Source organism: Rhinoraja longicauda, chromosome 3, assembly GCF_053455715.1.
Source record: "Rhinoraja longicauda isolate Sanriku21f chromosome 3, sRhiLon1.1, whole genome shotgun sequence".
Classification (NCBI taxonomy): Eukaryota; Metazoa; Chordata; class Chondrichthyes; order Rajiformes; family Arhynchobatidae; genus Rhinoraja; species Rhinoraja longicauda.
In genome coordinates this window covers 88,426,941-88,449,363 of record NC_135955.1, presented here as the reverse complement: position 1 = coordinate 88,449,363, position 22,423 = coordinate 88,426,941, and the positions used below count along the sequence as shown (strand labels likewise).

General features: G+C 44.3%; 1 protein-coding gene across 1 annotated transcript in view; it reads right to left on the bottom strand.

The window, feature by feature from the left end:
• arhgef28a (Rho guanine nucleotide exchange factor (GEF) 28a) overlaps positions 1–22,423 on the bottom strand; it is a 242,372-nt gene that overhangs the window by 96,697 nt on the left and 123,252 nt on the right. The window contains exons 13-16 of the mRNA XM_078396613.1: positions 13,155–13,278; positions 10,454–10,589; positions 6,848–6,915; positions 2,849–2,897 (exon numbers count right to left, since the gene is read on the bottom strand). Coding sequence (XP_078252739.1) covers positions 2,849–2,897; positions 6,848–6,915; positions 10,454–10,589; positions 13,155–13,278 — 377 coding nt within the window. The remainder of the gene's footprint in view (positions 1–2,848; positions 2,898–6,847; positions 6,916–10,453; positions 10,590–13,154; positions 13,279–22,423) is intronic.

Below are 22,423 nucleotides of genomic sequence, written 5' to 3'. Positions count from 1 at the left end.
CAATGACACAGGAAGAACCGTGGAGGATTCCAGTTGTTAACAGAGATCTGTGGTCCACCTGAAGCAATGATATGAACTGACTCATTTAGAAAACATTGAATGTTGATGGCCGTAGACACTGGGAACAGCAGGTGCTGGAATCTTGCATAGAACACAAGGTGCTAGAGTAACTCAGCAGGTCAGGCAGCATCTCTGAAGACCAGGTACTCCAGCACTTTGTGTTCTACGAATGTTGATGGCCTGTTGTTCCTCTAAGTCACCTGCCTTTTTCTTCTCTTGTGATATCTAAGCAACCATACTTTTGGCAATGTTTCCAGATCATCCTTATTTTCACATAACGTTTGTAAAAGGCATCCTAGCTTTCACCTCTTTGCGAGTGAAACAATTAAAAAGGAAGTATTGAGAGAAAGAGGGCCCCAGAATGTTAGGGTTGCCAACTGTCCCGTATTAGCCGGGACATCCCGTATTTTGGGCTAAATTGGTTTGTCCCTTACGGGACCGCCCTTGTCCCGTATTAGACCAGGGGGGCGCTGTAGGCCCGGACACTATAGGCCCGGACACTGTAGGCCCAGACACTGTAGGCCCGGACACTGGAGGCCCGGACACTGGAGGCCCGGACACTGGAGGCCCGGACACTGGAGGCCCGGACTCTGGAGGCCCGGACACTGGAGGCCCGGACACTGGAGGCCCGGACACTGGAGGCCCGGACACTGGAGGCCCGGACACTGGAGGCCCGGACACTGGAGGCCCGGACACTGGAGGCCCGGACACTGGAGGCCCGGACACTGGAGGCCCGGACACTGGAGGCCCGGACACTGGAGGCCCGGACACTGGAGGCCCGGACACTGGAGGCCCGGACACTGGAGACCCGGACACTGGAGACCCGGACACTGTAGGCCCGGACACTGTAGGCCCGGACACTTGAGGCCTGGGAGCCGCTGTAGGCCCAGATACTATAGGCCCGGGGGCCGCTGTAGGCCCCGGACACTAGGCTAACAGAGTGTGTTCGCGGAGCGGGGCCGAGTGCGTTCGCCTAACGGAGACTGTGTAGCTACCCGCCTCCCAGCCCAGGCGGCCGCCGTTGGTGGAGCGGGACCACGTGGCCCGCTGGCTGGCTGAGGTCATGTGGGGCACGGTCGGTGACATCACCTTTGTCCTTTATTCGGGAGTGAGAAAGTTGGCAACCCTACTTAATGTATGTCCACGGATCCCTCTAGATGACTGTACAGATAGTTAAAGTGCTGAAGAAGGCAGAAGGGATACTTGCACTCAATAGCCAGTGGACAGAATATAAGAGCAGAGAGGTTATGGTACAACTTTATCCAACTGTGGCCTGGCCACAGCTAAAGTACTGCCAGTATTTCTGGTCACTACGTTGCAGGAAGAATGTGATTGCACTGGGGAGTGTGAAGAGGAGATTAAACAAAATAGGCATAAAAAACTGGAGTAATTCAGCGGGTTTGAAAGCATTTCTAAGGAAAAGAAATAGGTGACCTTTCGTGTCGAGACTTTCTTCAGACTGAAGAAACGTCATCTATTCCTTTTCTCCACAGATGCTGCCTGTCCCACTGAGTTACCCCAGCTTTTTGTGTCTATCTTTGGTTTAAACCAGAATCTGCAGTTCCTTCCTACAGATTAAACAAGATGTTGCCTTGGATGGAGCCATTCATTTATGATGAGAGGCTACATAGGGTTGAGTTTGTTTTCCTCGGAGAAGAGAAGTCCAAGGGATACTTGATTGAGGTGTATATAGTTATGTGGGGCACAATGATGGTAGATAGTAAGAAATGCTTCCTTAGAAACATAGAAAATAGGTGCAGAAGGAGGCAATTTGGCCCTTCGAGCCAGCACCGCCATTCATTGTGATCACGGCTGATCATCCACAATCAGTAACCCATGCCTGCCTTCTCCCCATATCCCTTGATTCAACTAGCCCCTAGAGCTCTATCTAACTCTCTCTTAAATCCATCCAGCGATTTGGCCTCCACTGCCTTCTGTGGCAGAGAATTCCACAAATGCACAACTCTCTGGGTGAAAAAGTTCCTTCTCACCTCAGTTTTAAATGGCCTCCCCTTTATTCTAAGACTGTGGCCCCTGGTTCTGGACTCGCCCAACATTGGGAACATTTTTCCTGCATCTAGCTTGTCCAGTCCTTTTATAATTTTATATGTCTCTATAAGATCCCCCTCTCATCCTTCTAAACTCCTTATAGCAGAGATGTCTAAAACTAGAGAGTACAGGTTTGCAGTAAGGGTTACGAGATTTAGTGGAGATGTAGGAAGAATTTTTTTACCCAGACAGTAGTTGAAATCTGAAACACACAGTAACATAGTACACATGACGTAGATTTCTGAATCACAAGCCTATATACATTACTATGCTTGTCTGAGCCACAGCTTTATGAAGGATACTTCATACCAGCACACCTGTGGAGAAAAACAGATAGAGCAAGAAGCCAGCATCACAGGTTCCTACATCTGCATTTCTGATTGATTGTAGCTCATCTAGTGAAACTCTTGTTTACAAGGACAAAGAAAATTAGCCCTGTCACCCAATTACCTCTGCCATTAACTTTTCTATCTCTATTGTCGACAGTCCTCGACAGCGATATACACCAGGCATGAATATTCTCCCCTAAAAATGTGCAGCTTCTGTCATGAGTGGAAAACAATGTGAACAACAGGGAAGATTGAAGCGATGGTGGAGATTGAATGTTATGGTTTTCTGTTGCTTTTTCATTCCAGCCTAACTGATTAGCACAAGACAATGGCCAAGGAAAATGTCAGAGATTGCCATTTTGATGGATAGATTTAATTTCACACCATTGATGGATCTATTTCATACTTACATTGCATAGCCTTGCTTCTGCAAACTATGTGATATTTGTCTTGAGATTTCTGCAGAAAAATAAATTACAAGGAGAGAATAAAATAAAGTAGTACAGTAGCACTGATAGATGGAGCCATTTGCAAGGAGCCATTCATAACTGCTGGCATTTACCCATTTTTTAATGACACCAGGCCCACTAGTCCACACATACACAGGCAAATACCGAAGCCTGATCCTTACTGCCCAACAGACTAATGCTGCATCTTGCGTTCTGCTCCACCACCGGACTCCCCAAGAAGTCAAGCAACGTAGCTCATCGGTCGAAACTTCAGCATCTAAACTGAAAAAACAGATCCTTGGGTACTGCGTCAGGCTCTTCCAATTCCTTTTGTATTATTTTAGGGTTGTTTAATGATTTTGATTTAATCAAATGGATAGGAATGATGCGGGCCAAGAAGGAGTTTGTTGAGGGTCGAGGAAGAAATGAGGACTTTAAGGCCTTCCTCATGGAGGTGTTGAATGATTGAACGCCCATAGGAAAGATGATGGAGTGGAGGCTGGGAAAGCAGAGTGGGGGCTCGGGCCTCGGTGCTATCTCCTTCAAAAATGCAGAACTCGTGGACTTCATTAACTTCACCACCAGTTTCCATCCCACACTCAAATTAACTTGGAACATCTCCGACACCTCCCTCCCCTTTCTTGATCTCACCGTCTCCATCACAGGAGATAGACTATCGACTGATGTCTACCGCACTGGCTCTCACAACTATCTCTTCCCACTTCTTCCCACCCTGCTTCCTGCAAAGACTCTATCCCCTGCTCCCAATTTCTCCATCGCATCTGCGCCCAAGATGAGGTTTACCATAGCAGGACATCTGAGACGTCCTCATTCTTTAGGGAATGGGGGCTGCCCTCATCCATCATAGATGAGGCCCACGTGTCTCTTCGGTACCCCGGAGCTCCGCCCTTGCTCCCCCTCCCCCTAGTCGCAACAGGGACAGATAACAGATTCCCCCAGCCCTTACCTTTCACCCCATCAGCCATCGCATACAAAACATAATCCTCCGACATTTTCGCCACCTCCAAAGGGATCCCACCTCTAGTCACATCTTCCCATCTCCACCTTCTGTAGAGACCGCTCTCCCTGCAACTCCCTGGTTAACTTGTACGTTCTCACCCAAACCATCCCCTCTTCAGGTACCTTCTCCTGCAACTGCAGGAGATGCAACACCTGTTCCTATACCTCCTCCCTCGACTCTGTCCAGGGACCCCTACAGTCCTTTCAGGTTAGGCAGAGGTTTACTTGCACCTCCGCCAACTCATTTACTGCATCCGTTGTTCAAGATGTGGACTCTTATACATCGATGAGACCAAATGTAGACTGGGTGATCGTTTCACTGAACATCTTTGCCCAGTCCGACTGGAACTACCTGTTCTCCCAGTTGCTAATCACTTTAATTCCCCTTCCCATTCCCACACTGACGTTTCTGTCCTCGGCCTCCTCCATTGTCAGAGTGAGGCTAAATGCAAAGTGGAGGAACAACATCTCATATTTTGCTTGGGCAGCTTACAAACCAGGGGTATGAATATTGTTTTCTCCAACTTCAAGTAACCACCGGCATTCCCTCTCTCTCCATCCCTCCCCCACCCAAGTCACACCAACTATCGTTCTCAACTATCTACAGCTAACAATGACCAGTTCCCTTTATCATTGTTACTATTTTCCTCACCTTTCATTCCTTTGTTCTATATCCCTCAACATCATCGTCTGTATCCATCATTTCCCTTTCCCATGACTTTCACTCTGAAGAAGGGTCTCAACCCAAAACATCACCCATTGCTTCTCTCCAGTGATGCTGCCTGTCCCGCTGTGTTACTCCAGCATTTTGTGTCTATCTTGGGCCTGGAAGGATATCCTTTAGAAGAACATGGGCCTCACGCTGGCAGGTGGGGCAGTGTAGGTGGGGTATCTTCGTTGGACAAGTTGGGCTGAAGGGTATTTTTCTGTGCTGGATGACTATATGACACTAAATAAAGTACATTTTTGTAATTTTAGGCTATCCCATTTCTCAGTCATTTCAGCCTGTACCCCAGTGCAACCTATGATGAATTTTAAAGATCATACACTGTATACACTGGAATTTAGAAGGATGAGAGGAGATCTTATCGAAAATATAAGATTATTAAGGGGTTGGACAAGTTAGAGGCAGGAAACATGTTCCCAATGTTGGGGGAGTCCAGAACAAGGGGCCACAGTTTAAGAATAAGTGGTAGGCCATTTAGAACATTTTCAGTCAGAGAGTTGTGAATCTGTGGAATTCTCTGCCACAGAAAGCAGTGGAGGCCAATTCTCTGAATGCATTCAAGAGAGAGCTAGATAGAGCTCTTAAGGTTAGCAGAGTCAGGGGGTATGGGGAGAAGGCAGGAACGGGGTACTGATTGAGAATGATCAGCCATGATCACATTGAATGGTGGTGCTGGCTCGAAGGGCCGAATGGCTACCTCCTGCACCTATTGTCTATTGTCCATTGTCTATTGTCTATCATCTTTAAGTTTTCACACATTTTATTAAAAATCCAAGCTAACCAATCTTTCCGTTTTGGTACTGTTTCTGCAATCAATTTGCATTTCATTACTTTTACATTTCAACAAAGGTTAAAAGTCTCAGCAGTATATTTCAAATGATTGTTTGTGATTTAGAGGGAAAACAAACTGGCTCCCATGTTTTTGTCCTTCCAAAGACGTACAGGTATGTAGGTTAATTGGCTGGGTAAATGTAAAAATTGTCCCTAGTGGGTGTAGGATAGTGTTAATGTACGGGGATCACTGGGCGGCACGGACTTGGAGGGCCGAAAAAAGGCCTGTTTCCGGCTGTATGTATATGATATGACAACAGTTGAGGTCACAAGTGGGGCTATTGGTATGGTCTACGTGTGTGACTGCACTGCATTTTGTAAGTGGCGTACACTGCAGTCATGGTATACGGTGAATTGTTATGATTGTGGATAGTTATCGATCGATTAGACCTCATTTGATGCCACTTTGCCGTGAGCAATCTTGAAGTTGTTACATGAGACTGGATCTATTATCCTCCAGGCAAGTTATGATTGTCTCATCATCCACGGATATGTGTATTGAAGAAACTGAGGAGATTTTGGGTCACAGGGAAAAACTCAGTCACAGCAGCAAACCTACCCTCTGACTTGCATTGACCTGCTTTTTTAAATGTGCTATACAAATAAAATGGATTTGACCTGAAACGTCACCCATCCTTTTCATACAGAGACGCTGTCTTACTCCAGCACTTTGTGTCTATCTTTTGCATTGAAATTTATTGACTTCTCCAGTTAAGTTTCTGGTCAGTGGTGACCCCTCAGATAGTGAGGACAGTGTACATATGATCTGGACACACCACCAGGTCAGCATAGATAGAGTGGATGTGGAAAGGATATTTGCACTGGTGGGAGAGTCTAGGACCAGAGGTCCTGGCCTCAGAATTAAAGGGCGCTCTTTTAGAAAGGAGGTGAGGAGGAACTTCTTTAGTCAGAGGGTAGTTAATCTGTGGAACTCATTGCCACAGAGGGCTCTAGAGGCCAAGTCAGTGGATATTTTTAAGGCAGAGAGATAGACAAGTTCTTGATTAGAACGGGTGTCAAGGGTTAGACAATAGACAACAGGTGCAGGAGTAGGCCATTCGGCCCTTTGAGCCAGCACCACCATTCAAGGTGATCATGGCTGATCACATTATGGTGATCAGGGTGATGGGGAGAAGGCAGAAAAATGGGATTAGGAGGCAGAGATCAGCCATGATTGAATGGTGGAGTAGACTGGATGGGCTGAATGGCTTAATCCTACTCCTAAAACTTGTGAACAATTACCAACATGCCAGTTGGTAATTGGCATATTGTGAAAATATGCCAATTATCAACCCACAAAATTGGCTCAAGAAGTGAATAGGTTTCAGAAGTTTCTTCACGGACCCAAGCTCTTATATTCCTAAATCATTGCCGGTACTCACGGGATGCTTGACTTTGGCACACAGAGGGGCAGAATCTCTGCAACTTTTGTGAACGTTCGTGGAACAATCTGGAAAAAAAAAACCATATTCAGCAAAAAAAAGTAAAAAATACAAATGTGGGAAGTCTGAAAACTTAAATAGCAAATAAAAACATAACATACCTGTCGTAAAAATATAACCCAACTTTTAACTCAGCTTTTCCCTGATAGACTTACAATGCATTTCTAATAGCTTGTTTATATTTTTGTTATCATAGTTTTTCCACTCATTTTGTTATAGTTCAAGTTCAAGTTCAAAACACTTTATTTGTCCCCGTGGGGCAATTTACGTAGGCAAGTAGAGTAGTACAAAAACTATTAGTTGGGGGGGGGGTGGATTAGCAGGATGAGCAGCAGGACAGGGGTGGTTGGGAGTTGAGGTGCTGAACAGCCTCGGGGCAAAGGTTGCCCTTCACCTCTGTGTCCCACAGCCTGGGCAGCGAAGCCGGCGTCCTGAGGGGAGCCACTCAAACGCAGAGGACAGGATGTGTGAGGGGTCCTTTTAGAAGGATGAGAGGAGATCTTATCGAAACGTATAAGATTATTAAGGGGTTGGACACATTAGAGGCAGGAAACATGTTCCCAATGTTGGGGGAGTCCAGAACAAGGGGCCACAGTTTAAGAATAAGGGGTAGGCCATTTAGAACTGAGATGAGGAAAAACTTTTTCAGTCAGAGAGTTGTAAATCTGTGGAATTCTCTGCCTCAGAAGGCAGTGGAGGCCAATTCTCTGAATGCATTCAAGAGAGAGCTAGATAGAGCTCTTAAGGATAGCGGAGTCAGGGGGTATGGGGAGAAGGCAGGAACGGGGTACTGATTGTGAATGATCAGCCATGATCACATTGAATGGCGGTGCTGGCTCAAAGGGCCCAATGGCCTCCTTCTGCACCTATTGTCTATTGTCCTGTAAAATCCTGCCAGCTGACCTTAGCATCCGCTGGTCGCATAGGGGGTGGAGAGGGCTCTGACAGGGAGTCCAATAATTTTGGAACAGACTTTGGCTGTGCTCTGCAGGCGGTTTCTGTTCTGAAGGCTGATGGAGTGGAACCAGCAGGTGAAGGAGAATGTGATAACACTCTCAATGAAGGAGTAGGAAAACGTTATGAGGATGTTTCCTCAGGAGATACTGCCGCTGCTGGCATTTCCTGAGGATACCCTCTGTGTTGGAGGCAAATTTCAGCAGGTCAGATATTCTATTCAGGCAATCCCTTGGATTCAAGGTTAACTTGCTTCCAATCCAGTTCTGTGAATTGTGAAGTAGCTGATGATGGGCAAGAGGAGCTTGACAGAGCAGATGGATGAATAATATTAGAGATTATGCATCCCTTCTGCTATTTATGCTGGGCTCTCGATGCTATTCTGGATGAGTGCTATTCTGTCCATTCATCCTATCTATTCCCCTCATGATCTTATACACCTCTACAAGATCACACCACAGCCTCCTGCAGTCCAAGGAATAAAGTCCGAGCTTACCCAGCCTATCCTTATAGCTCAGGCCCTCAAGTCCTGGCAACATCCACATAAATCCTATCTGCATTCTTAACAACATCCTTCCTATAGCAGGGTGACCAAAACTGAACACAGTACTCCAAATGTGGTCTCACTGTCTTGTGCAACTGTAACATAACATCCTCTCCTATCCACATCACCTCTACTTTCAGTCTGAAGAAGGGTTTTGACCCAAAACATCATCTACTCCTTTTCTGCAGAGATGCTGCCCAACCTGCTGAATTACTTCAGCATTTTGTCTTTCTTTGGTGTAATCAGCATCTGCAGTCCCATCCTCCACATAACATCCCAACTTCGACACTCAATACCCTGACTGATGATGGCCAGTGTACCGAAAGCCTTCTTGACCATCCTGCGATGCCACTTTCAAGGAACTATGTAGATGCACTCCCATATTCACCTGCTCTAAATCAACCCCCAGAGGTTTGCCATTCACTGTGAAGGTCCTGCCCTGGCTTGACTTCCAAAACTGCAACACCTCGCAGTTATCTGCATTAAAATCCATTAACCATCTTCACTATCTGCGATACCAGCCACTTTAGTGTCATCTGCAAACTTACTAATTGTGCTTTGTACTTTCTCACCTAAATTGCTAATATAAACCACAAACAGCAATGGGCCCAGCACCGATCTCTGTGGCATAACACTAGTCAATAGACAATAGACAATAAACAATAGGTGCAGGAGGAGGCCATTCGGCCCTTCGAGCCAGCACCGCCATTCAATGTGATCATGGCTGATCATTCTCAATCAGTACCCCGTTCCTGCCTTCTCCCCATACCCCCTGACTCCGCTATCCTTAAGAGCTCTATCCAGCTCTCTCTTGAATGCATTCAGAGAATTGGCCTCCACTGCCTTCTGAGGCAGAGAATTCCACAGATTCACAACTCTCTGACTGAAAAAGTTTTTCATCATCTCAGTTCTAAATGGCCTACCCCTTATTCTTAAACTGTGGCCCTTTGTTCTGGACTCCCCCAACATTGGGAACATGTTTCCTGCCTCTAACGTGTCCAACCGCTTGGTCACTCTTCTACAGTCTGAAAAACAACCTGACAACCATCACCATCAGTTTCATTCCATTAAACCAATTCTCTATCCAGTCAGCTAGCTCTCCCTGGATCCCATGTGATCTAACCTTCCACAGCAGCCTACCAAGAGGAACCTTATCAAATGCTTTGCTCATGTCCATATAAACAACATCTATGGCTTTGCCCTCATCTATCTTTTTTGTTACTTCTTCAAAAAACTCAAATCAGATTTGTAAGACATGATCTCCCATGGTCCAAACCATGCTGACCATCCCTAATCAGCCTGTACATCCAAATGCATATATATCTTATCCCTCAGAATCCTCTCCATTAACTTGTTTAGCACCGATGTGGGCTCATAGTATATAGATCCCAGGCTTTTCCTTGCAGCCCTTCTTAAATAGAGGCACAACATTAGCCACCCTCCAGTCTTCCGGCACCTTACCCATGTCTCGTGATGATTTATTTATCTCAGCCAGGGTGCCTGCAATCTCTTCTCTTCTCCAGCCACAGTGTCCACAGGTATCAGATCAGGGCTGGGAAATGTATCTACCTTCATACGCCTTAGGACTTCCACCACCTCTTCAACTATAACGGTCAGTCTGTCCTGAAGACATCTCCATTAACTGTCCCAAGTACCCAAGTCTTCATAAGTTCATATTCATAATACATATGTTCATCTTCACTGAGGAGAAATACTATAGCTCGATGGCCTGCCTCTAATCTTTTATTTCATCTTTGTTTCTAGAGAAATGACTTTTCTTGTGTGGGAGAAGGGGATTCTGGCCAAATCATCTGCTCTATCAAACAAAGAGTCGCATTTGAATTACTGCGACTTTTCCAACACAAATACATCAGAGTATTTTTTAAATCTTGGCCTGATGAAAGTTAACATTGGGAAGTTGCACAAGATGGGGTTGTGAGATATATTGATCATGCTGGGTCCAAACTCATTACATGAAGTTCTGTCCGACACCATCATGCCTGTTTATTATGTTGACCTCATACACAAAAAAAATGTTTCCCACTCACTGGAGCACTGCAGAATATCTTTCCCATTGACAAACTTGTCACAGACCAAGCAGTGCACTGTCCCTGAAATAGCCCCTGCAAAAAAATGATGGCCATTGTTCCATTTCTCTTTATCCTTGGTATCCTTGTGTTTCCCCTGTAAAAACATATGTTGGAAATAGGAATGAAATCACGCAGAGCTAGATTATGCATAAGAAACATTTATACACAAAAACATCAATTTTCAGAGTGTGTAATAATGACACTATAATACAGGACAACTTTGTATATAGAGTCATACACCACTGAAACAGGCTCTGTGGTCCAATTTGTCCGAACCAACTAAGATACCCCATCTAAGGTTTGGCCTATATCCCTCTAAACCTTTCCTATCTATGTACTTGTCCAAGTGTCTTTTAAATGCTGTTGTAGCATCTGCCTCAACTGCATCTGGCAGCATGTTCCATATACTCACCACGCTCCGTGTGAAAATATTGCTCCACAGGTTCCTATTTAATCGTGTCCCTCTCAATTTAAACATATGTCTTCGTGTTTATGACTCCCCTACCCTGGGTTAAAGACTCTGTGCATTCACCCTACCTGTTCTGCTCATGATTTTCTACACTTCTATAAGATCAACCCTCAGCCTCCTGTGTTCCAAGGAATAAAGTTCTAGACTGCCCCTTAGGTCCTGGCAACATCCTCGTATATCTGCTCTATATGTTTATTTTTACTGGAGAGCACACAAACAAAAGCTTTTCACTGTATCTCATATCATATCATATCATATATATACAGCCGGAAACAGGCCTTTTCGGCCCTCCAAGTCCGTGCCGCCCAGTGATCCCCGTACATTAACACTATCCTACACCCACTAGGGACAATTTTTACATTTACCCAGCCAATTAACCTACATACCTGTACGTCTTTGGAGTGTGGGAGGAAACCGAAGATCTCGGAGAAAACCCACGCAGGTCACGGGGAGAACGTACAAACTCCTTACAGTGCAGCACCCGTAGTCAGGATCGAACCTGAGTCTCCGGCGCTGCATTCGCTGTAAAGCAGCAACTCTACCGCTGCGCTACCGTGCCGCCCCTACACGTGATAATAAAATTAAACTGTGTTCACTCAGCTGACCCATGCCCAGCTACTATTATAACTTTCACCATGTACCTCCGTAAATTCTCTAATTACTGGTCTGTGACAATACCAAATCCCGAGGCTTGGTTTTCACCCACTCAACTCAGCACACTTCACCAAACATTCAGCATGGCCTCAACATTGCTTTGCATTGTCCAAATCCAGTGATGTTGAATCCATGACGGTGAGAGGTATATGAAATGTTTCATACTTGTCCTGTCCACAGAAATTTACTTAACCCAGACCCGTTTCAAGGTTTCAAATGTGTAGGAAGGAACTGCAGATGCTGGTTTATACCAAAGATGTACTAAAAATGCTGGAGTAACTCAGCGGGACAGGCAGCATCTCTGGAAAGTAGGAATGGGTGACACTTTAGGTCGAGACCCTTCTTCAGTCTGACTTTCTCCCTGACTCCCTCCCCCTCCCCCTGACTCTGTCTGAAGAAGGGTCTCGACCCAAACATCACCCATTCCTTCTCTCCAGAGATGCTGCCTGTCCCGCTGAGTTACTCCAGCATTTTGCATCTATCTTCAAGGCTTCAAATAAAGTATTGAAATTATTGTCTCCATTTTCAGTTAAACAACGCCTTCTGCAGTGGAAATTGAATTGATAACCAGAAACAAGCACATAAGTTCAATGCAATTTCAGTACATTCAATTCCTTATGCCTGGGGTTTGGATACCTTGAACAAAAGTCACCTAGTCCTTAAGAAAATTAATTAGCCTCCATGAATTTACCATTGTTCATTTATCACTGGAAACAAAGAAATTTGAATCAATTAGGTCACCAAAAGGGCAGTTGGCAGAATAAAGGACTTAATGGTTATGAACTTGGTCTCAGTGGCCAGCACCCATGCTAATCACTGTCCACTGTGGCAAGTTTATTTATGATTCTGTATCTGGGAACTGCTGCAAATGCTAGGATTTATTGTCTGCCCCTAACTACCTTTGAGAAAGTGGTTGTGGCTCACCTTCTCAAATAAGAATGGTCTTGGTGAAGCTAATCCCACAGAGTTGATGAGAAGGGAGATCCTGGATTTATACCCTGCATGAAAGGGCCAGTGATATATTTCCAAATCCAGAAGTGTTCCTGCATTCCTTCTTGGTAATAATGTAAGTAACAAAATAGCAGGGAAATTGAACTAGAAATTTTAAAAAGCAAGCAGACTTAAACAACCTGCTCAGTGGTTTTACTGCTGTTTGACGGGTCAACGACTTAAGCTCCAGGGACTTAAGTTGCTGTTGCATTAGTGAGTTTGATTAATGTAAGCTAATTAGTTTGAAGCATTTAAATGGACACACTTTTAAAAATACGCAGTGGTATGTAACTTAACTGTAGCCTCAACATGTTTTCCAATAAATGGAATACGTGTAGCTAGGACATGTTGGCCAGTGTGGGCAAATTGGGCCGAAGTGCCTGTTTCCTCGCTGTATCACCCTATGACTCTAAATTATTGACCTAAATGAACCAAAACCATGCAGTAATATTCCACTGTACAAGTACGTCTAATGCGTTATCATACTACATGATGCGACACTGGTTGTAAATGAATGATCAAATGAAATGGAACATTATTATTTACCTTGCCCTTGTTTCTGGTGCTCGTCATTCTGTTCTTGAGGAAACTGAATGTGCGGCTCACTTTATATTTTTCACTCTCTGCTTTTGAAGGAATAATATACTTGTCCCACTCTTCCTCTTCAATTCTGTAAAAAAAAAAAATTTAAAAAATACTATTAGGCAAAGTTCTTCTGACCGCCAAAATTTCAAAATTTGCTCCAGGGTTTAATTCTTACAAACCAAAACAAAACCAGCAACTTTGGAAGGTTCAGTAAGCTGATTTACTCATTGCTGAATTACAAAGCCTTGTATGTGCGAGAATTGATCCCTGGTTTGTACAATCATTCAGATCGCCAATGGGGACTCAATTCATGTTGTTGGTCTCCAGCTATCACTGCTACAAGCATGTTGGGGTGCTCGCTAGGCGCAAACGGAGTTTGAGCAAAATGCTCCCCATACTTGAAAAGTTTTCCACCAGCTGCTATTAAGGTTCAGGCTTGAATGAAGGCTTATTAAGGCTTGAATAAGGGCCAGAAGAGATGGATCGGTACTGGCCTTCGTAGCATTATATACCAGCGCTCCATTTGGAGAGTGGAGGAACTAGCTGATGAGAATAGAAGAGAGTGCAAAGTTCTCTGTCATCAATAAATTTGTGGGACACATTTACAACATGCTTGAGCAAATAAAGTTAAGGATTCCTCCAGACGAAAATCACATTTAGATACGAATAGCACAAAGGGTTACGACAACATGGAGGAAGGCTTGCAACTAATTGAAGTGAGTCACAACTTTAGGGTGTGAATTTAGCCGTGCAGCTCAAAGAACACAATGACTCTATGTGCAGCACAGCTAACTTGCAAAATTAGTCTTTGAATGACAAGATTAGTACAAAGAGGGAAAATGTCCCAAAAGGCCTCAATCGATTTGTATTGATTTGTATTAAATTGTATTAATTTGTATTAATTTGTTTCAATTTGTATTAAATTTCTGTCTGTGTTGGGCATACTCCTGTTGATATAGTGGTGCACAAATAGTATTACAGAAGAATGCACCTGCATTTAAAGACGATGATAAATCAATTTTGTATGGCAGGCGAAGAGCAGATAAAACAGTATCTCAGTCTTTTCATCGCATTGCTAAATTCAAAACTTTAAAGTACCTGAGAAACCAGCATATTGAATTTGGAAAATGTCACTCTCTGCAAAAAAACTCTTTGGGTATCAATAAACTAGATATGAATTAACCATAACTGACTCTTCCTGATACAGTGCCCTCCATAATGTTTGGGACAAAGACCCATCATTTATTCATTTGCCCCTGTACTCCACAATTTGAGATTTGTAATAGAAAAAAAAATCACGTGATTAAAGTGCACATTGTCAGATTTCAATAAAAGCCATTTTTATACATTTATGGTGTTTATACATAGTTCCCCCCAATTCAGGGCACCATAATGTTTGGGACACAGCAATGTCATGTAAATGAAAGTAGTCATGTTTAGTATTTTGTTGCCTATCCTTTACATGTAATGACTGCTTCAAGTCTGCGATTCATGAACATCACCAGTTGCTGGATGTCTTCTCTGGTGATGCTCTGCCAGGCCTGTATTGCAGCCATCTTTAGCTTATGCTTGTTTTGGGGGCTAGTCCCCTTCAGTTTCCTCTTCAGCATATAAAAGCCATGCTCATTTGGGTTCAGATCGGGTGATTGACTTGGTCACTTAAGAATTGACCATTTTTTAGCTTTGAAAACTCCTTTGTTGCTTTAGCAGTATGTTTGGGATCATTGTCTTGTTGTAGAATGGACGCCGGCCAATGAGTTTTGAGGAATTTGTTTGAACTTGAGCAGATAGGATGTGTCAATACACTTCGGAATTCATTATGCTCCTACCATCAATAAAGATAAGTGAGCCAGTACCTTCAGCAGCCATACATGCCCAGGCCATAACACCCCCACCACCGTGTTTCACAGATGAGGTGGTATGCTTTGGATCTTGGGCAGTTCCTTCTCTCCTCCATACTTTGCTCTTGCCATCACTCTGATATAATCTTCATCTCATCTGTCCACAACACCTTTTTCCAGAAGTGGTTGCTCTTTTAAGTACTTCTTGGCAAACTGTAACCTGGCCATTCTATTTTTGCAGCTAACCAGTGGTTTGCATCTTGCAGTGTTGCCTCTGTATTTCTGTTCATGAAGTCTTCTGCGGACAGTGGTCATTGACAAATCCACACCTGACTCCTGAAGAGTGTTTCTGATCTGTCAGACAGGTGTTTGGGTTTTTCTCTTTATTATATAGAGAATTCTTCTGTCATCAGCTGTGGATGTCTTCCTTGGCCTGCCAGTCCCTTTGCGATTAATAAGCTCACCAGTGCTCTCTTTCTTCTTAATCATGTTCCAAACAGTTGATTTTGGTAAGCCGCAGGTTTGGCTGATGTTAACAGTTGTATTCTTGTTTCTCAGTCTCATAATAGCTTCTTTGACTTTCATTGGCATAACTTTGGTCCTTATGTTGATTAACAGCAATAAAAGTTTCCAAAGGTGATGGAAAGACTGGAGGAAAGACTAGGTGCTGAGAACTCTCTCATACCTGCATTAAGGAGGCAATTAAACACACCTGAGCAATTACAAACACCTCTGACGCTATGTGTCCCAAACCTGAGGGTGCCCTGAAATGGGGGGACTATGTATAAACACAGCTGTAATTTCTACATGGTGAAACCAAAATGTATAAAAATACACTTTAATAAAATCTGACAATGTGCACTTGTGATTTTTTCTATTACAAATCTCAAATTGTGGAGTACAAAGGCAAATAAATAAATGATGGGTCTTTGTCTCAAACATTATGGAGGGCACTGTATATGTAATAGATTCATTTGTTCTGCTTTTCCCTACTTAGTCTAATTAATGTAATCATTGGCAAGGTGAATTGGTGCTACAATTAATTTACATGGAGCACTGCTTGCAGCTATGTACTAGATAATGAATTGAATGCTTCAATGCCCCGACACTATTCTCAATCACTCCTGTCACAATCCTGCACCTCACATCCAATACACTTCCTTCGGGAGTTAAGCTAATCTTCAAAATTAATGATAACCGTTCAGTCTACAACAACTCTATTCCAGAACAAATGTCACCCCAAACTTCATTAGTCCTGCTGCAATTTTCATAACATTTGTATTTGCATATGCTCGGACACAGAGCTCCAAGTCTTCATAGAATATCATGCAGCACAATACAGGAACACACAACTTACAGAATGCACAATGCAGCCTATAATGCCTGTGCTGAACATGAGGTCCAGTTAAACTAATCTCTTTACCCTGCACATGATCCATATCCCTCCATTCCCTGCATATCGTATGCCTATCTAAAGGCCTCTTAAACATTATCAAAAGCATAAAACCATCTGCTGCCATCATTAAACCATCTGCTGCCACCACCACCCCTGAAAGCATGTTCCAGGCGCCTGCCATTCTCTGTGTAAACAAACTTGCTCTGCACATCACCTTTAAACTTTCTCTCTCTTCCAGCTTTCTCCCCCTCTTACTCCATCTGACTGAAGAAGGGTCCCAACCCAAAATGTCCTCCACAGATGCTGCCTGACCCACTGGGTTTCCATAGCACTGTATTTTGTCAATTATTTCACCACCTGCAGTCTCTTGTGTCTCCTTTAAATCTTCAACCCACCCAACTTAAACATCGAGTTTACTGCAGCATTTGAGATGAGTGTTACATCCAACATCTGGATATATCAGTGTATACACTGGAATTTTGAAGGATGAGAGGGGATATTATCGAAACGTATAAGATTATTAAGGGGTTGGACACGTTAGAGGCAGGAAACATGTTCCCAATGTTGGGGGAGTCCAGAACCAGGGGCCACAGTTTAAGAATAAGGGGTAGGCCATTTAGAACGGAGATAAGGAAAAGTTTTATAGTCAGAGAGTTGTGAATCTGTGGAATTCTCTGCCTCAGAAGGCAGTGGAGGCCAATTCTCTGAATGCATTCAAGAGAGAGCTAGATAGAGCTCTTAAGGATAGCGGAGTGAGGGGGTATGGGGAGAAGGCAGGAACAGGGTACTGATTGAGAATGATCAGCCATGATCACATAGAATGGCGGTGCTGGCTCGAAGGGCCGAATGGCCTACTCCTGCACCTATTGTCTATTGTCCTCTATCAACCTTTTCCCGCTACATGACACTCCTCTCTGGCAATAAATGTTCGCAGCGAGACGAGGGGTGGTGCAGTGGTGCAGTGGTAGAGTTGCTGCCTTGCAGCACCAGAGACCCCCGAATTTGATCCTGACCATAGGTGCTGTCTGTACGGAGATTGCACGTCCTCCCTGTGACCATGTGGGTGCTCCGATTTCCTCCCACATTCCAAAGACGTACAGGTTTGTAGGTTACTTGGCTTCTGTAAGTTGTGAAATTGTCCCTAGTGCGTAGGATATTGTTAATGAATGGGGTGATCGCTGGTTTGGTGCGGATTTGGTGGGCCAAAGGGCCAGTTTCCACGCTGTTTCTCTAAAGTTTAAAGAGACTCCAGAAGACCCATTCCATATCTCAGGATCCACCTCCCAGCAATGGCAGATATCAGTGATGATGTTTGTCATCTCCTTCCATGAGCCAGTGCAGCCTTTGGTAGATTGAGGATAAGAATGTCTTAATCTTAATCTCAAGACCAGCACAAAACTCTTGGTTCTGACAGGCAGCAATGCTTTCTGTCTTTCTCTTTGCTTGAGACCACAGTAGGCACCTCGAGGCCTAAAGGAAAAACCTCACTAATGCGTTCTCTGCAAAATTCTCCAGATCCACTAAACAACATCAGTGTCCACCCCAGCCCAATATTCCCACGACTAACACCCCTGCTATGTTCAGTCAGCCCTGTCAAGCAGGCCACATTGTACAAATACCCAACGCCAATCTCCTGACTCTATTCTGATGTCCGCCACGAAAAGTGATTATCCAGGCTGATGGGGCAAAAATTCAAGAATGAGCTCAAAGCCTCCGTTAAAAATGCAACATCCCCACCATCTCTCCGGAATATCTGGCCCTTGGTCACACCAACTGGAGAGGGAGCATGTGGGATGGTGTTGAGAACCTTAGACCCATTCATTTTGATCACACAGCCATATGTGAGTTTCTGAAGGAGCGCACCACCTCACACACTACCCACGCAATGGGCACTGCATACATCATCTGCGGAAGAATTTGCATTTCCTATATTGGCCTCATCAGTCTCCTAAGACCACAAAGCCAGAGCGGAAGCAGGTCATCCACAAACCTGGGGGTCTGCCCAGGAGAAATTGTTGCAGATTGTGAGGTAGAGATAGAGTCTGAGAGTCGTACAGCACATAAACAGGTCCAATGGCCCACTATGTCCATGTTGTCCTTTATGTCCATCTAATCTAATTCCACCTGCCTGCAATTTCTTGCGTATTTAAGTCCTATCTAAATGCCTTCTAAACATAGCAATTCTATCCAATCCTCTGACGTCCAAATATCAATCATTCTGCGCAAAAAGAAATTCCCCCTCAGGTCTCCGCTAAAATTTCTTCCCCCCACCATAAACGTATGCCTTCTAGTTTTCGATACCCCTACCAAGGGATAAAGATTTGAACTATCTAATTATCTATGCCTCTTATAATCTTATATGCTTCCAACAGTTTACGCCTCAGCTTCCTTTGCTCCAGCGAAAACATTTCCAATCTCTCCACATAATTAAAAGTCCTCCATTCAAACAACATCGTGATGAATCTCCTTTGCACCCTCTCCATTGTAAACACATCCTTCGTGTAGTGGGTGACCAGAATGGAACACAATACTTCAATTGCAGTCTAACCAGTGCTTTGGAATCTATATCCTGCTGTGGCCTTAGAAACCCTTCCTCGCTATCCAAAACATTACCGATTTTCATGTTATCTGTAAATTTACTAATTATAGCTCCTACATTCACATCCAAAGAAGGAGGGAGCTCCGGAGTGCGGGAAATAGGGAAAAAGGAGATGAACAATGATTGCCTAATAAGAAGATAGACACAAAATGTTGGAGTAACTCAGCGGGTCAGGCAGCATTGCTGGAGAAAAAGAATAGGTATGTTTCTGGTCAGAACTCTTCTTCAGACTTACCATTTCATGTCTGAAGAAGGGTTCTGACCCGAAACATTACCTATTCCTTATCTCCAGAGATGCTGCCTGACCCGTTCAGAATCAGCATCTGCAGTTCCTTCCTACACACGAGTGCCTAATGATGGACCAACTAGGAAATAAAATGAAGAGTCAATGGTAGGAACTTAAGAGTGCATTGTTTACAAAATACACAGGATTTACTTGGTGAGGCTGTTTCCAAATTCAGGGCCTCTACAACTGAGGAGATCAAGAGGACAGGCACATGGGAAATCCACCATTTGCAGGTTCCCCTCCAAGTCACACAACATTCAACCTTGGACCACCGTTTTCAATAAGGATAAACAGCATTTTCTCAAAGACATGATATTCAGTCTTGTCATGTCTGGTGAAATGGATAGGGCAGGTTTGGAGGGATATGGACCAAACATGGGCAGGTGGGACTAGTGTAGCTGGGACGTGTTGGCCGGTGTGGGCAAGTTGGGACGAAGTGCCTGTTTCCACACTGTATCACTCTATGACTCTCTGTCAGCAACATCCACATGCACTAAATTAATTGATTGATAAAAAGGAAATTAAAAAAGGAGCCATGAAGTTTGAAGCTCAGTTGCAAGCTGGTGTGTAGCCTGTGTGTAGGAAGGAACTGCAGATGCTGGTTTACACTGAAGATAAACACACAATGCTGGAGTAACTCACCGGGCCAGCATCACTGGAGAGAAGGAATGGGTGACGTTACGGGTCGAGACCCTTCTTGGTGGTAAGAATAGGAAGGCAGAGTATTATCTGAATGGAGTCAAGTTAGGAACAGGGGACGTACAACGAGATCTGGGTGTCCTAGTGCATCAGTCACTGAAAGGAAGCATGCAGGTACAGCAGGCAGTGAAGAAAGCCAATGGAATGTTGGCCTTCATAACAAGAGGAGTTGAGTATAGGAGCAAAGAGGTCCTTCTGCAGTTGTACAGGGCCCTAGTGAGACTGCACCTGGAGTACTGTGTGCAGTTTTGGTCTCCAAATTTGAGGAAGGATATTCTTGCTATTGAGGGCGTGCAGCGTAGTTTTACTAGGTTAATTCCCGGAATGGCGGGACTATCATATGTTGAAAGACTGGAGCGACTAGGCTGGAATTTAGAAGGATGAGAGGAGATCTTATCGAAACGTATAAGATTATTAAGGGGTTGGACACGTTAGAGGCAGGAAACATGTTCCCAATGTTGGGGGAGTCCAGAACAAGGGGCCACAGTTTAAGAATAAGGGGTAGGCCATTTAGAACTGAGATGAGGAACAACTTTTTCAGTCAGAGAGTTGTAAATCTGTGGAATTCTCTGCCTCAGAAGGCAGTGGAGGCCAATTCTCTGAATGCATTCAAGAGAGAGCTGGATAGAGCTCTTAAGGATAGCGGAGTCAGGGGGTATGGGGAGAAGGCAGGAACGGGGTACTGATTGAGAATGGTCAGCCATGATCACATTGAATGGCGATGCTGGCTCGAAGGGCCGAATGGCCTCCTCCTCCTGCACCTATTGTCTATTCAGACTGAGCTTTTATTAACAACAGACTGCTCTGCATCAGGAAGGTGGAGGTCAAGGGGGATGGTGAAGACACGACAAGGGTGGGGGTTGATGCCAGAGGGGGGCAGGTGAGTGGACGGAGGCTGAGGCGAGATCTGGTGGGGGGATGGTGGGGGTTCACTGAGGAGGGGGGGGCACGTCTATTATGAATGAATGAATACTTTATTGTCACATGTGACAAGTCACAGTGAAATTCTTTGCTTACATACCCAAGGTATGCAAATAGTCGCCCATAAAGGGCGCTTCCAAAGTTTATAAGAAGAGCTATTAGTAGGGAAGAGATGAAATAATAAGAATAACCCATAAAATAATCTCACGGGAATCTTGTTGTAAGTGCAAGTATTGCAAGGTAAAGCCACTGCCATGATTTATGACTGGTCTTCTCCCCAATCTTTTGCATGGATAGGAAAGATTTGGAGGGACATGGGCCAACACAGGCAAATGGAACTAGCTCAGGTTGGCAACTTGGCCAACATGGACGAGTTGGTTTAAAGAGCTGATTCTGTGTTGCATAACTCCATCACACTGTAAATCCACCAGTAAATTCACACAATGTGTCATTTTTGATGCTATCAACATTTGCAAAAAAGATAAATTGGATTCTGAAAACATTATTCACGAAGGTTCTCAGTGAGCAGACAGTAGAAAGGCACAGGCCTGGTGAGCTGGTAAGCAATAAGTCAGGACTGCTGGCTGGGTACAGATTCACTATTATCTTAAATCATTATTAAATATAATGAATTGCACAGCAAAATTATACAATTAATTAAACCAACACTAAACCACTTAATTACAGATCACAAACATATTCATTGAATTAATTTAAGAATTGGAGGACAGGGAGGTGTATTGCCCCTGCAACTTGAGGGAGTTTGTGAATATTGTGAACTGTGTCTCTCCGTCTGCAGTCAATGGCTATAGCTCAGGGAACTTCCGCGTCATATTGAGAAGCTGCTGCCTGACTTACTAATGCAGCAACACGTCAACAAGAGAGACGATTATCTGTGTCAGAATGTGTAGGAAGGAACTGCAGATGCTGGTTTACACTGACACAAAATGCTGGAGTAACTCATCGGGTCAGGCAACATCTCTGGAGAAAAGGAATTAGGTGACGTTTCGGGTCTTCAGCCCGAAGAAGGGTCTAGACCCAAAACGTCACCTATTCCTTTTTCCCAGAGGTGCTGCCTGACCTGCTGAGTTACTCCAGCATTTTGTGTCCATTATCTGTGTCTATTATCTGTATCTATTAAATGCTGTGGAACTGACACACATTCAGGGTCAGGAAGGCATGACTGTGAGGTAGGCAAGTACAAGAATCCTAATGCTAGTGTTGCTGGAACCCAGCACTTGCCAATTGATGCAAGGTTTTTGCAAGCCCTGTGCATATATGTGGTGATTGCGTGGAGAATGAATAAACTGAACCCAGTATCATGGTAAAAGATGCCATTCAAGTGTGGGGAGGTCAAAGGAAAGCAGTTGCAATGGGGGGCAGTATAGTTGGCGGATAGACAGCGTTATTGGAAGTTCTGAAACAGGACTTCAGGCTCTATTTCCTGCTCGGAGTCGGGATGAGGGATATCTCCTCGTGAAGGGTGAG